Source organism: Ceratina calcarata, unplaced genomic scaffold (genome assembly GCF_001652005.2).
Source record: "Ceratina calcarata isolate Rehan_Ccalc_2016 unplaced genomic scaffold, ASM165200v1 scaffold363.2, whole genome shotgun sequence".
NCBI lineage: Eukaryota > Metazoa > Arthropoda > Insecta > Hymenoptera > Apidae > Ceratina > Ceratina calcarata.
The window spans coordinates 1,004,585-1,021,268 of NW_017159356.1; the positions used below are offsets into that span (position 1 = coordinate 1,004,585).

A 16,684-nucleotide genomic window follows, 5' to 3' on the forward strand; every position below is an offset into this window, starting at 1 on the left:
AACGAAAATTTGGAAGAAATTGAAGGGGTACCCCTTAGAAAAATCTCGGAAAAATAAAAAAATTTTTTTTTGTTGTTTATTATTAGCAATGTTCTTCCGACGTCTGATTTCTTTTTAAAAAATGCGTTTCTAAAGTGCATAAACTTTTGGGATTGACTGTATAGTCAATACATCCTTAAATAGTGCAGGAAATAGTTTGTAAATGAATGAGATATACGACTGATGCAGTACGTAGTTTGTACGCGTGTTTGATACCTAAGTTATCAGTTGAATTGTTCGTTTGTAATAAATACATATTGAAATTGATAATTTCTAAAATACAACTTTTCGAGTCTGCACAGTCCTGCAGATTCACTGATTAAACTTCAATAATTATCACTGATCACGAAATTCTTGTTACAAACGAACCATGTGTCAAACAGTATTTTTAATTTCCATATTTTTGCGGAACTAATTTCGTCTGTGTTTCTATTATTCTAAACGATACGTATTAGTAAGCACGATAAGATACAAATACATAAGTTAGAATTAATTATAGGACATTTAATAATTGTATATTCTAAGTATTTAATTTAGTATGAATAGCATATTATTTGCAATTTATTTCTATCTTTAATATGTACGAATAAAACTAATCCTTTAACATACATTCATCGCTCGTTGTTTGTTTATTTATATTTTATCAAATTCTTCGTAATATGTATCAGATACAATTCATACAACAAATTATTTGTATGCACTTTAATCAGAATTGTTTGGATCGCATTAGGAGCAGCAAAAAGACCTGAAAGTTAATTAGATTAACTCACCGATGCGACATCGAGAATCCAGCCTCCTCGATCCGTGTTGCACTTTATTTATTTTATGTAGTCGCGGTCGCAGTCATTTGCTGAGTGTCACATGTTACTTGAACCACTTTCACTGGAAAATCTTTGTATTAGAGTAATACTGAAACTACTATCAATCCATCAAAATGACAAATTTCATCTTTATTTAACATTGTAGCTCTTAATGAGCATACGTACGTACTTAAACATGTAGCTCGTTTCTGCCGGCTTATAGTAAATCTCAACTTCCGGAAGAGAACATTTTCAACACTTCTAATTGGCTGAAGTTGACACAATTGGAAAAGTTCTAATTTCAAATCAAAACTCCAAATTATATGGTATAAAAGACTATTAAAATAACATTGATTGTATATACGTTTCAGTAGAATAAAACGTCCTCGATACAATATCAATATTTATTGATACATTGGTTATAGGTACATACATGTATGTAACGAGAAGTCAAGCCTATTAACTTGTCATCACTAATACGATACGTATCGTTACGTATGTAACGACATTCGTGTCTATTTCTTTCATTTATAAATCATTACTCAGAAAATAAAACACGTTTAGCGAGACGGTTTTAAACAGAGTTGAAGATATGTTTGAAACGAGTCTATTCTTTCCTTCAATATTTGTACACGTACATTTGAAGCAGCCTCGAATTGATGACAGTGCATTTAAGCATTACATTAATAAATACTTGGACTGGTTTTCTCTTTAATGAAAGTTGATAATTATCTACACATATTATATTTTTTGTTACGATCCGAAGACACCGTGTGTTCTCTTACACAATCCATTAATAATCTATCAGCAAATGATGAGACATGTACTGTTGAACACATTGTCTTGTCGCAGAAAATTGCAACGATTATATCTCTGTTCCTACTTACAATGTTAATAGAATGCCGCCGATGCGTGTAAGTCATCTTTTTTACATCATTCGTTTTATCTTTCGGTTTCTCGTACGGCAAATCTCCTTGGATTAGCAACGAATTCAATCGATTTATGAGAACACACAAAATCTCTATCTCATCTTTCATTACTATCTTATCAATACACTTCTCATTGTCAATCTCATAGTTGCATACATGAAAATATTTGACACCGACAATGACGATGTTATCAATGTAAGTACAGAAGGACTTTTTTAATGATTACCGGCAATACACAATTTCCATGTGCAAGAAGCACTTTATGATTTTCAAACAATGATAAATAATAGTTACATGGAACTCGTGAATGTTTCAATACATATTTGTACAGAAAATTCATGCAATGTAATCCACGCATGCTCCTAATTCTTGCATGCTAATTAATGCATTACATACTATAGTATACTATATTATATGTACGAACGAAAATTACTTAAGGTTTTTCTTATTCATTATAAACAATCACAATAAAAGTACAATACGAAAATCACAAAATAGTGACTTCACAATACATCCTATGCGATATAACGACCTACGCGCCACTAGGAGTGGTATTTAAATTGCATTTATTTGGCAAAACGCAGTATGAAAATCATCGAAGACTTAAAATGAAATCAGTTGTTCGTTGAACATTCCTAAAGTCTTACAACTCTTAATAAATAAATTAATTTAAAAAAATAGGAATGTAGAAAGGGGAGAATAATGGTCGAGTAATTTAACAATTTCGATTAAGAAATAAATGCTTATTGGATTTAAAATACATCATCTCAACTTATGAGGGGGAGAAGAAATTAAAAACCTATAAGATAATTGATACATAAAGCTACTTAAAATAATTTCGAGTAAAATAAACTCTGATGTATTATCAGAATAATCGTAAGACATAATGTATTCGCAATTCCGTAACGTTGAACAAACTATTCCAAACACGATAAAATATATTACTATAACTAAATAATTGTTCTCTCTGCCATATCACATAAAGTCGTACTTAATTGATTTTATAGATCTGTACATATGTACGTATACATATTTGGCTGTAGAAACACGTAAACAAATTTGAAGCACAAGAGTTGAATTTGGAAGAGTTTCAAGGATATACTATGGAAGTACTTACCAGATAAATTTAAGCACTGCGTAATATTATTACAAATATATATATCGATGGTTTTAAAATATAAATACTCTATTTCTACATGTAGCATTTACACAATATGGAAACATTCATCAAGTAAAAGTATTCAATAAATGTAGGACCCATAGCCGTTCAAACTTTTAAGGATAATGCGATACGTGTAAAATAAATTAATTAAAAGAAATTGCATCTTAAGCCATCGATATGTATATAAATATACGTATGTATGCAATTATGTGTAAGTCATCTTTTTTACATCATTCGTTTTATCTTTCGGTTTCTCGTACGGCAAATCTCCTTGGATTAGCAACGAATTCAATCGATTTATGAGAACACACAAAATCTCTATCTCATCTTTCATTACTATCTTATCAATACACTTCTCATTGTCAATCTCATAGTTGCATACATGAAAATATTTGACACCGACAATGACGATGTTATCAATGTAAGTACAGAAGGACTTTTTTAATGATTACCGGCAATACACAATTTCCATGTGCAAGAAGCACTTTATGATTTTCAAACAATGATAAATAATAGTTACATGGAACTCGTGAATGTTTCAATACATATTTGTACAGAAAATTCATGCAATGTAATCCACGCATGCTCCTAATTCTTGCATGCTAATTAATGCATTACATACTATAGTATACTATATTATATGTACGAACGAAAATTACTTAAGGTTTTTCTTATTCATTATAAACAATCACAATAAAAGTACAATACGAAAATCACAAAATAGTGACTTCACAATACATCCTATGCGATATAACGACCTACGCGCCACTAGGAGTGGTATTTAAATTGCATTTATTTGGCAAAACGCAGTATGAAAATCATCGAAGACTTAAAATGAAATCAGTTGTTCGTTGAACATTCCTAAAGTCTTACAACTCTTAATAAATAAATTAATTTAAAAAAATAGGAATGTAGAAAGGGGAGAATAATGGTCGAGTAATTTAACAATTTCGATTAAGAAATAAATGCTTATTGGATTTAAAATACATCATCTCAACTTATGAGGGGGAGAAGAAATTAAAAACCTATAAGATAATTGATACATAAAGCTACTTAAAATAATTTCGAGTAAAATAAACTCTGATGTATTATCAGAATAATCGTAAGACATAATGTATTCGCAATTCCGTAACGTTGAACAAACTATTCCAAACACGATAAAATATATTACTATAACTAAATAATTGTTCTCTCTGCCATATCACATAAAGTCGTACTTAATTGATTTTATAGATCTGTACATATGTACGTATACATATTTGGCTGTAGAAACACGTAAACAAATTTGAAGCACAAGAGTTGAATTTGGAAGAGTTTCAAGGATATACTATGGAAGTACTTACCAGATAAATTTAAGCACTGCGTAATATTATTACAAATATATATATCGATGGTTTTAAAATATAAATACTCTATTTCTACATGTAGCATTTACACAATATGGAAACATTCATCAAGTAAAAGTATTCAATAAATGTAGGACCCATAGCCGTTCAAACTTTTAAGGATAATGCGATACGTGTAAAATAAATTAATTAAAAGAAATTGCATCTTAAGCCATCGATATGTATATAAATATACGTATGTATGCAATTAATTTGGCAGAGAGTTCACAGAATAATTCATGCAATTAGGACTATTCGTATCTCTTTTCCGTTCAAGATAGGAAGAAATGCTACAAGTTAAATAAACTATTTTCCTATAGCCTCATTCAAAAATAAGTACACATGTAATGAAAATGAAGAAAAACATTATTGCTACGTTCTATTACCATTCCTTTGAAATATAATTTGAGCTTCTTTTACCTATGAATTAGTTCTTCCTATCTCGAACAATAAAAGAGTTGAGGATTGTTCTAACTATATGATTCATCCTGTAACATGTATGTGTACATAACAAGATACAAAGTAAAGCTAAAATGATATGACTTCCGTATTCTATGACTTGCGAATGAGTCTGTTTCAAAGTCTTGGGATTTTTGATTTTGGAAGTGTCATTTTCGTTTAAAATATTACGATTAAGCGTAAGAATTCAATAAATAACGACAACCAAAATCAATTAATATAGGATGATCTTCATCGCTAATTTCATTAACCTGGAGCATTATGACACACAATAGATGAGTAGGACCACAAAAAACCAAGCCCATAAATAATTATGAATCACAATGTCTCTAACGATCTCCAACTTTAACATTATTCCAAATTGAAATCAAGCATATTTCATTGCTAATACTGCTAAGACTATCAATACCAGAATTTTTAACTGATACTAAATTAAAAATTATGCGTGAAAGGGAAGAACGTGAACCTCCGTCTCGGTGCAAACAATACAAAGAATTCATAGAATTTGATAAAGTATTTAAAACAATATATATTTATGAGCTCAGTTATTGACTACTTTACTGAATCACCATTCATCACCATTCGCACCAGAGGATGAATTCCTTTACCAATCAATATTTCTAATTTAAATATTACTATCTGGTCTATTGGTAAATCCCATTGGCTGAGCATTCTCAACAAGTGTTGCTTCCATACTAGATGAAGGAACCTCGATATTCGTCGCTGCTGATCTCATTTCACGAAGAGGTGCCCTAAAAATTCACAAGATGTTAATACTTGTAATTGATTAAGGACGCAGTTATAAAGCAATTATCATACATATGTACAAGGTAATTTTCTTTTTAAACAACGTACCTACAAAATATATAAAAGCTTTTCGAAGATAAATGGTACGTTATATTAATATAAATTTCAAATTAACATATAATTATGTCTATAAAACATTAAAACTGTCATACAACATTTTCATACATTTCATTACTAAATTACTCAATTGTCTGTATTACAGAATACCATAATTAAAAAATTCTAAACTACGACTCAGAAATTTAGTAAAGAAAATTAGCAACCACATGCACATTATTAATTTCAATTATATATATAAATAAAAAATAAGGAAATGCATTTTCAACGCAATAAGTCCAAAGCTACATGTTAAACCTAAGTAGAAGTAGATAATCGTAAAATCATGAATCAATGTCATTAAGCTCAAGCATACACACATATAAGCCTTAATTACAGCATAATCGATTTACGAGTATTAACTTACATAAGATCTAGAACATACATCAATCAACCAGGTAATGAACTTCATGATAAAAACTTAATGAAATGCACTTGTGATAGACATGAAAAAGGCATTATATAAAAATGACAATTTAATCGTAACATCGGGTAAAATAAACTCGTACCGTGAAGAGTACTTAGCGACACAAACACGCAGACTAAACACCTATAGATATATCTAGAAAAGAACTACAAATGTAAGAACGATATTAAACTTTATCTATTATTGCCTGGTTAGTGAAGTGGTGCAATGAATGTTTGATGATTTATGTAGGCCTCCAGACATCAGGATCCTCCACGAGAGTTGTATGATGATCTGTAGTAGGAGGTACAGTACCCTGTGGGGAACTCACACCCGACGTCATTCCGGCTGGGTCGGGCCTGGTTCCTCTGTTGTGATTAGTGTATTAGTAACAAAATTAAGAATCACATTCAGCAAATATATTTTACTATTATATTTTAATGAAACGAATTACTGCTTGGAAACAATGAGAATGATGTATGATCTTGTCGTTTCACACGAATGATACATAATTCAGAAGACTTCACGTAATGAAATGAAATTTATGTTAGTTAATTTATGTATTATAAAAAGGACCCAAAAGCCACAGATAACAAATTCAGATATAAAAACACAAACAAATGTGAGATACAACAATGTTATTCTTCCACCCACAAGCCAACATGTGCATATATTGTTATGACACACCACACAATTCAGTTTTCTTAAACGAAACAGTTGTATAAAAAATGATTGCTATTATTTCAAAAATAAAAATATAATATATCCATTTATATCACATACCTATCGACTCATGTTATCAATGAAATATGCAATCTTAATGTTAATATAATCTATCTCATAGAATTATGCATAAACTGGGTAATTAACTTACTTTCGTCCAAGTGACATCAATCCGTATATCACACCTGTTGCAAATATTAAACCACTTCCAAGTAAACTACCCATTCCAAAACAAAGGAAGACAGGGGGAATTGCCATTCTAAAAATAATAGATAAAAACATATCTAAACATCAGCAATAGAACTTAATGGTAAAGGAAATAAAACTATCGCTATACTGTAGTTTAAAATATGGAATGGGATAAACTTATCTGACTTACATACAATACGCAGCTGCTCTATTCCAGTATGGTCTCTTCTCTGCCCAATCACTTAAGTTTTGTACAAAGTCAATAAATAAGCAGCAACATGGGGCCTCTATCATTATAACTACAAAACCAGCCACCATTTGCCACATACCACTGACTAGACAACTCACAGAGCCCAATAATATTGACACACAGTTCCATGCTCCAAGAAAAATTGCAACTGTAAAAAATTGGTACAAATGATTAGATTGTAAACATATGTTATACGTTAATATTGTGCACTCATAAAAGTTATTATTATCATATAGACTCTTTTACTAACTAATAAGTTTTTTATAGGAAAAGTTATTGCATTAGGTCAATTCCATGACAATGTATATGTCGCAATATATATTATTTATGAGAACGTACGTAAACTACCCACGGTACCGAGTCCTCGGCCAGCGTACTTCATCCACCAAGCTACATCGTCCTTGGCAACAGGGTCCTGTCCTGGCCTTTGCATGATCGATGATAGTTTCTCTGTGAACGACTAAAAATCAAAAGAAGATCGTTATCGAAAAGCTTGACACATGTCCAAGCGATCGTGGATTCATTGATCTCGAGTAAATTTACCATTTTTATCGTTCTACACTCCCCTTCTTCACCAGTTGACAGGACCAAACTGGACCAAATCACTAAACCACACCAAACGAAACAAATGAGATTGACAGCAATGAATGATCCTTGTTGGTTGATGTACGGAAAATCGACCCGCGAGTTTCTACACTACGTGGGCAGAGGCGCTTATACCTGTCAGTGATTTTCTATATATATGTGTATGTAACTCTCATACTAACTTCTTTATGGTTATATGTGGTTCTGTTGGTTGGCGCTGCCACTGTGCTGCTGTTTGTATATACATACCAGAGATGAAATTATTGTTACATTTTCATTGATCAATATTGAATAAATATTTGTATCTATAACTTTTCTTGAATTCGAGTACTAATCTAACGTTTGCAAAATAGTCGATGTACACTCAAACTCGAAGATGTTATCTATTTATTTACAGCCTTAATACAAAATACATCAAATAATACTATTCTATATTACAGTAATAATACATAACCGTTTAATTTATTTATCACAATACTATAAATTGATGTACTAAATCAATGTGAAAGCTGAAACCTAAATTTGAAATTGAATGTAAAAAAATATTTGTAGCTATTACAATTTTCATGATTTCTATAGAGAATATCTAATTAATGAACTAATAAATTACATATATCTATAACGATTATGAATTATATAAATAACAAGGATTAAGTAACTTTTTTATTGAAGTCAAGTCATGTTGTGTATTCAGTAAAATCATCCATATAAATACGTTTCCGATCATTTGATACATTGTTCGATCTTGGCGATAAATCATCGGTTGCTCCATCGGGATTATTGTGTGTTGATTCTTGTAAAACACGCTTCCGGAGCCGCTTAATATGTCGCAAACGTTCCAGCCAATTAGAAGCATATGGATTATGCCTATTTTGTTCCAATGATGACGAAATCATCGAAGCAAGCTATAATGGGAGCAGAAAATTATTAATATCAACAATAAACGATTATTTCTTTATAAGAAAAAACATACATTTGCATGAAGAGCTAGTTGGCGGGACAAAATGGCTAAATTTTGATCAGAGATAATTTTTGGTTCGCTGTGTCGAATATGCTTAGCTAACTCTTCCTTCACTTGAACTGTAACTTGATTAGTACCATGATCTAATGGTTGGATCACAACGCATGCATAATTAAACTGCCCCTAAAAAATTAAATATATTATTTGTGTTGTTTAAACATATTCTAACATCAAATACTTTACGCAATACATACTTTTACAGTTTGTATATTGTATGGTTCCCCGGATTCGTTATAAACGACAGTAACGTAATTATTTCCAATATGTTGCTTTTTGGATGTACACTTTGGGTCACTTGGTTTCGTTGGCATCAATGTAGCTACGTGAAAGGCCACCTAATATCATAATATTTATGTGTTAGCAAAAGTATTCGCATTGTACTAACAGAAAATTCAGTAGTTCATTTCAACCTGTGTAACATCATCTTGCCATATGTATGCGAAGTTCCCGTTTTCACCATTACGATCCAAACCCCCTAAAAACACGCTTTCGTCGACATCCTTCAATAGGACCAATGTTCCCAGTCGTTGCAAGAATTCTGTATATCGAAGAGATCCATGCTGGTTAGCTAAAATTTCGGTTTCATTAGAAGCTTGCCCTGGGCCAACGTAGAGGACACCGATTTTATGAGTTTCGTATGGTTGTATCCTATCTAAATTTGTCACTGCCCTTTGCACAGCCGTTGTTTGTGGTACCAGTAATGGTTTTTCCGAAGGTGAGCCAAAGTGTGCTGTATGATACAGTTGCAAGAAAACAAAGCTGTAATAAAAAGTATTTGGTAGTACATTGAAATAAGAATAACTCGATATTGCATAATATTCACACAGGTTCATACTGTAATATTACCTAGGGTTGACGCCGGTTTTAGAAGTTTCTTTTATTCGTGGCGAGTTTCCTCTACGAATATTATCCCATTCCGCGCGAGATTTTTTCACAGGACTCATTACAGAGATTGTATGGCCTCTATCGCGAAAATGTAAAGGCAGAGGAGGTAACATAGAAGGATCTGGTTTTTCGTCTTTCTGCTAAAAGACAACGCTCCCGTTAAAACAGAGATATGAATAAATATCGCTCGTATTTAGGCACACTACATATAATACTTTATCTGCTAAGTGATTGCGCCCAATAGGTGGTTTGCTATCTGATCCCAATGGCATTTGTTTCTGACCAGAATCAAGACTAGATAACCGAGGATAAATCTGCGTTGGCGATTGCGGAGGTTTTGAAATAGACGACTGAATTTGTGTTGCACGCCCCTGTACTCCCAAAAAGTTTCCTTGCGCCTGGAAACATATATAAAGAATAATAGAGAAAAATTCAAACAATCAGGAACATACGTATGTACATAGATCATATCTATTTTTTCTGTCTTTATACCTGTATAGTGGTAGGTGATGGAGGGACAGTATTACTAGTAGTGGTTGAAATTATTTGAGACACTTGTGTTGCGCCTGGATAAGAACGTTGAGATCGCAACGCAGTTGGATGATCTGATATATTTTCTGACGGAGGTGTTGTACCCATACCGAACATTTCCTCTGGTATAGCTTCACAACTGACTCTGTAGAAATGTTATGTATTATATTTAATCTTTATGGAAATAAAATATTACAAAATTGCTGCTGAAATAACAATACCTCATATCTTTTGTATACGCATTTTTTGCATGTTTCTTTAATTCCGCTTCAAGTTTAACTTCTACATCCGCTGATGAAAGATCCCGATCCACTTGTTGCAAGTTTATCTTCTCTTTATTCAGAAATGGGTTCTTCCAATTAGCACTCATTTCCGGACTAGAATTTGATCTGCGTACTGGATTACGAGAACGGCGTAAATCTATAAACATATTTTAATATACGCTTTGCTAACACACTTGTTTTGACAATATTGTACGGTCTGTACCATCGTCACCATCCTCTAAACTTTCCAAGCTATCACGTGAACTTTGCCTTGAAGGACTCGGTCGTGCTGGTGAACCAGGTATCGCTATTGGACCCGATGACACAGACGACATCACAGATTTCGTGATATAATCATTGCGTGGTTGATCCACAGTTCTATCCACAATATCCTATAAAATAAGTGTTTGTAAAATGTCTTTATTTTACATAACATATTCTTAAGTTACCTCTGCTTCATCGCCGGAACATTCTGACGTCGACTCTTGTTGCTTCTGTACCGAATACTGATTTAGCCTGTACAAAGCCATTATGTCATGTACAGGAAAATCTATGTTCGTTTCGAATTGCATCGAATTTTGAATTCTCATTATCCAAGACATATCGCCCGTGGGTCTACGCACATATATCTCGGCCCAACCTTGACACCAACAAGCACAGAGCACGTGTTCCTCCTGTTTCTCACTATTAAGTATCTGTTCCAATTTTGATGATTCTGCTTGATCTTTATCCAATTTTTCCGATACATAATTCTTCGTTGCATCCAAATCTTCCGAATTTTTTTTTGACTCCTCTGTCGGTGAATTTGCAGCTGTATTTCCAGTAGAACTGCCATGACCGCCGGAAGACTGCCTCGATAATTTATCCTCTTTTGCCGTCTGTGAATTATCACATTTTACACTTTCATAACTATATTGCATACGACAGAAATAAACAAAAATTACCTCTGTACTCGATGCTCGTCTTAGACTGGACTGAGAGGCTTTCGCATTATCGGGAGATTGTGAGCCGGGTTTACACGCGACCCAACAGTTATCACAAAGACCACCTCGCATCGCTTTGTTGCTACAACCGCTTGTCGTTACAGTAATAAGCTTGTTACCGAGTAACCACGTCATCGATTGACCCTCTTTAAGTAAAAAGTCAGCAGCCGGTAGCCTGAAGATCAATATATTTCATCATGATTTTCGTAATCGAATAAAATATAAAGAAAAATTGTGAACACTCACCTCTTCGGTCTTGCTGAATAAGTTGAAAATGTATATCGAGCCATAAGATCGATACAAGTTTCAGTAAGCTCAACGTGAAAAGTCATTAGAGCTTCATCGATCGGTGGCTTTAGATCTGCTTGCTTACTTGATACTTTATTATCTCCTATCATGCGATTGGCCATTATCGGCCTTTCTCTTCTACCTCTACTGCCCTATATTTAAAAACATAATAATAGAGATCGAATGAGGAAGCAATGTATCCTGTGTAACATAATCTAATTTCATATACCTGTTCAGTTAAACTTGAACTGCGCTTTCTGTTTGAAGAATCTTCATTTACGAAGTTAAAATCTGATTTCATCAAGTGACCTTCCTCGAAAGGAACTATGACATTAGCTTTCAATCCCTAGTTGAGAATTTGCCAAATAATTTGTTGTTACTCGTAATGCTACTGTATTAATAATAATACAGATCCATGATATACGTACGGTAGTAATGAATTTGACAAAATCTCTTCGAAATGGTAGTCGGCATTTTAAAAACCATACAGCAATCACGTGGTGCGCCAGTGATACTGTGTAATGATCGTACTTAAACGGATTCGTGTAGGGTAATAGAATTGCAAAAACCGACATGTATTGATCCCCAATAAAACTGGCGAAAACCTTTGGAAGTCTGGTAAGAGCTGTAATAAAAAGAAGTATGCAAAAATTGCTCAGATAAATAGATTTTATGATACTTACTAGATAAAAATTCCAGGATTGGTATAGCTATGTGTACTGTTGCCGAGATTTTTGATAAATTTAAAAGCACTTCCGACAGAAGTTTGTTCATCGTGTCTCGCATCTCCAGGATACAAGTTGTAAGGCTAGTGACACACTGACTCGCACATTTTGCTGTTAAACCGACCTAAAAAGACAAGATTGTCAATATCGAAGGCGGCTTTACAGTTTAATGTAATTTTAGAAAATAACATTATTTTACTTCCAAACATTTTATCAAACGTTGTTGTAGATTAGGTTCCAAATGTGCATGATACGAAGCTAACGAAGCTAACACTGGGAAGACATGAATTCGAAATTCTGAAATAGTAAATTTCGCAGGAACATTGTAAAGGGACTCTGGAAGTCTCAAACTTTTGTCACTGACCTGTAAATATGCATTATACGTTTCAACATTGAAACAAAAAAGAAGAAATACAATGACATACCATTGAACAAAGCGCGTTTGCAAAGTAATCAATATCGTTTGTATATCGTGATAATATCAATGCTCTGTTTTGCATTATTTGAGGTAATTCCTTCAATACGAGTTGTAAAACTTTCCAATCTGCGACAAGATAATAAATTATGAAATTAACTCTTTGGATGCGAATAACTGGAGTCCACAATACGCTAAACACAAACCTTTTTCTGACTTGATACAAGATATAACAGCTTTGCATGCATGCGCCAGTGATATGTGAGTAATTTGACAAGATAAATGTTGTAAAGGAGCTGGACTCACAGGTGGTGGACTACTACCACCGCCTCCGCTGTTCATACGCTCGGTTGCTGCATGTTCTAAGACTACATATGGACTGAACTTTGTCACGATTGAATTTTGAGCATCCGGAAATCCAAGATGATAAAGCTTGTTCGCCCTAACTTTTAAAAAGCATTCGAAAATCTAGAAGTATGATAATATACTTTATGAGACACTACATACCATTAAAAGGTACCTAAATTTAAATATTACGCCATACATATTACCAAATATCGAATCGTAGAAACATCATGAAACACAGATTGTTCTTTATAGTGTTGTTCCAGATAATTCACCAAAACTTTATAAGCACGTATGGCGTGATTCGAAGGTAAATGATAAATTTTTGACATCAATATCTTTATTACACCAACAACTGCAGTCTTTACATCTTTAACGTCGTGGTCTTTAGTAACTGGAGTATCAGAAGAGAAAGGCTTATTGATCACCTAAAAATGTATTCAATATATTTACCCGATGGTATATATCTTAAAAGCATTGTATTATGCATAATATATTTAATATAATATATAATATAATAACAAATGTTTACCTTCTCTAGTATATCTAAAAGTTCTAAACATCTTTTTGTGTCACACTCTAAGCAAACATCAACGAGTAGGTGTGCAACACCATTACGAATTATAATATCGGGATCCATATCAACGTGTTGAAAGTATGGCACAATTATTCGTTCAATTAATTCATCCTCGTATCTAGATCTGCTTAAAATAACTTAAGAAATTACTGGATTGATTAAAATTAATAAAGCAGTAATAATAATACCTATTAACTTGGATGACGTTCGTTAGGACTTCAAGAACTTTCACTCTAACATTAGTACGTGTCTCAATTTTGTAATATCGTTCCATCAAACCGGCTAATCTAGGCTGCCACTGGTAATGCGTTGGTCCTATAGTATGTGCTCGATACTCGATTAGTTTCAAAACGGAACATTCCTAAAAAAAAGACTTAAATTTTATGTTTGTATAAAAAAAGATTTAACTTATATTTGTATTATAAATATGACGTTACAGGTCTTGTATCGCTACAACGTTCAACAAGATCGTAAAATCGTTGAACGCAACCATTATAATGACTACTATCCAATAAATTCTCAATGCTGTTTATTGTTTCATGTAAGTTGACTGAAACTTGTCTAGTTGCAGGCTGATTACTAGTTTCTAAAAAAGAAATGGAATATTAATAACAAAATACTTACTTGAGAAACTAGTAACATTTATAATTTACCTATGTGAGAAATAACTTCTTCGATAATGTCAAGAATAATGCTCCATGTAGGGTCCCATAACTCAGCACCGTACTTATTTACCAGCCTTTGAATTGATAATATGACTTCGTACATAACAATTGGATGATTACATTTTAAAGCCTTATGAAATAAAATAATAACAAATTACTTATATTTCATCAACGAACTACATTTTTAAATTACAGGAAGATAAATATCATAACAAATAATATATGTTGCTTACTTGGTAAAATGAAGGTAGGACAGATGTTGGAGTACATTCCAACTTTTTAATCCTATGGGGACCCCAGAGACCCATGTTAACATAAAAAACTGCACCTCTAAGTACGCGAACGTCACGCTGAAAATTCGTGTCTTGTAGCAACCGACACATTGTGTATAAAGCAGAATGACCCATATGTGTGCCTAATAAATTACGCATGATCTAAAAGAGTTTAACATTGTTTTGATACAAACTGTGTCCAACAAAGAAGGGGTATGCTATAAATCTAATTTTTTTATTTACCTTCCAGCTTATTTGACAATATGTTTCAACGTTAACACTTCCACATAATGCTATAATAAAAGTTTGTAAAGAATCGGATTGTAAATTACTGTAGCAAACAATTGCGTCTAGAGCTTCTAAACATCCAGAAACGACCTCGCTGCTATTGCTATAATAGCACAAGTGACAAATGTACCTGAAAGTAAAAGTATTAAAAGTATGACATATCTCTTCCAATGATTATTGCCGTTACCATACTAAATCATAGAATATTTACTGAACAAGGCCTGATATAATATCTTCATCGATATATGCTGAGTTAAATTTGATAACATTGACAAGAAGGGATAAAAATTCAGCACCCCTCTTCCCATCTCCTGCTGTTACAGTAGGCATCCACTCTAACAAGAAGGGTCCCATTCTTTCTTCCAAGTGTAATATGTCTTTTCCATTTTCTGTTAAGCTTTGCAGGAGCTCCAATCTGTATAATCATTTAAAAATCGATCAAAACTCTTAAGCAATAGAAACATTTTTTAATTATCAGATTTCAATCATGGTACAATACCTAGGACCAATATCTTCAAGAATATTGTGCTCCTTAACAACCATAAAAAACTTCACTCTCATTAGAGAAGATAATTTAGAATATTGACCTTGAACAAGGCATCGCAAAAAATTTAATGTTACATGCCTATGTTCACGGGGTACATCTTTGTCCAAAAGATCTTGTACCAAATACCATAATCTCTCAGCTGCTCTCTAATCATATATGAAGAAGAAAACGATAGAAACACATAATTAATGCATTGTAAAGTTTATCATTGAAATGAATCTACGTACATCTTCCCATTGTTGATTAAGAACTGCATCGCACAGATCTTTGATTGCCTTTGTGCGATGATGCACAGGACTCTCAGGACTGATCTCTTTCTCAAGATCATGAGTTAATGTAAAATCTTCACGACTTTTATAGTTTCCTAGAAAGAGGTTTATCACTGATACACTGTATTAATAATACAAAATAATAGATGCATGTACAAGATGCAATGTTCCATTGTATTTTATATAGTTCAAGATGAAAACTTTATGAACATTACAAGTGCATATCAGGATTGTGTTACTAATAAAATGTAAGTACGAATTATAAAAATTATATTCACAAAATCACCTCTGTTAATACGAAAGAATTGTTTCAGTTTATCGTGTAATGTTTTATTGTCCTTATCTTTCGAACTCATTTTCGACATTTTATTATTAGAATTAAATGAGAACACTACGATAAAAATTGCAGCAATTAATAATAGACATATCAAAAACAAATCAGAATATGCACAGAAATGTTAATGGAATGCACCATAAAAAAGGAGACGGGATGCCAGAATGCCAAACACCAATCAGCTGTAGTCACTGTAGTTTGTAACCACGAAAAAATCATTAATGGAGATTATCAATGTGTACTACGTATAATAAAACAGAACTGTACAATAGTTTTTTTGGACTTCACCGCGAGGCAGATAGAGAAGAATGTAAAGCAAATGCGATCAAATATCATCAAATATTGCGATTTATTTGATCAAATCGAAATCATCGATGAGATCCTGCAGTTCAAAGTAACTATACACAGTATACAGATTATACTCAAATGAACGCACCTTTATGTAC

The 16,684-nt window shown here is 32.8% G+C and overlaps 2 protein-coding genes across 5 annotated transcripts; both read right to left on the bottom strand.

Annotated features, from left to right (window-relative positions):
- Positions 1 to 3,392: 3,392 nt before the first annotated feature.
- Positions 3,393 to 7,962, bottom strand: fwe (calcium channel flower). 3 transcript variants are annotated; one of them, XR_001916655.2, is made up of 6 exons: positions 7,789 to 7,961; positions 7,585 to 7,705; positions 7,186 to 7,393; positions 6,958 to 7,065; positions 6,277 to 6,451; positions 5,438 to 5,526 (listed from the first exon to the last, which is right to left on the bottom strand). XR_001916655.2 is itself a non-coding variant. In XM_018025621.2 (6 exons), exons 1-5 carry the CDS (start codon positions 7,789 to 7,791, stop codon positions 6,328 to 6,330), a joined length of 564 nt encoding a protein of 187 aa, XP_017881110.1. In that variant the 5' UTR covers positions 7,792 to 7,960; the 3' UTR covers positions 5,443 to 5,526; positions 6,292 to 6,327. The 3 variants fall into 3 exon arrangements, 2 of the variants coding, with proteins under 2 accessions (XP_017881109.1, XP_017881110.1); XM_018025621.2 differs by having other exon boundaries at positions 5,443 to 5,526; positions 6,292 to 6,451; positions 7,789 to 7,960; XM_018025620.2 differs by lacking the exon at positions 6,277 to 6,451 and having other exon boundaries at positions 3,393 to 5,526; positions 7,789 to 7,962.
- Positions 7,963 to 8,507: 545 nt separating this feature from the next.
- Positions 8,508 to 16,269, bottom strand: gig (TSC complex subunit tuberin). Of its 2 annotated transcripts, none has more exons than XM_018025625.2 (29): positions 16,191 to 16,269; positions 15,863 to 15,999; positions 15,588 to 15,781; positions 15,300 to 15,503; positions 15,044 to 15,218; positions 14,762 to 14,962; positions 14,517 to 14,658; positions 14,301 to 14,449; positions 14,052 to 14,224; positions 13,819 to 13,987; positions 13,493 to 13,714; positions 13,148 to 13,409; positions 12,952 to 13,070; positions 12,726 to 12,890; positions 12,485 to 12,650; positions 12,230 to 12,426; positions 12,031 to 12,147; positions 11,760 to 11,953; positions 11,475 to 11,688; positions 10,980 to 11,408; positions 10,754 to 10,922; positions 10,489 to 10,687; positions 10,229 to 10,412; positions 9,952 to 10,134; positions 9,698 to 9,873; positions 9,262 to 9,610; positions 9,046 to 9,186; positions 8,804 to 8,974; positions 8,508 to 8,735 (listed from the first exon to the last, which is right to left on the bottom strand). In XM_018025625.2, exons 1-29 carry the CDS (start codon positions 16,267 to 16,269, stop codon positions 8,508 to 8,510), a joined length of 5,508 nt encoding a protein of 1,835 aa, XP_017881114.1. The 2 variants fall into 2 exon arrangements, with proteins under 2 accessions (XP_017881114.1, XP_017881112.1); XM_018025623.2 differs by having other exon boundaries at positions 9,698 to 9,876.
- Positions 16,270 to 16,684: the final 415 nt, after the last annotated feature.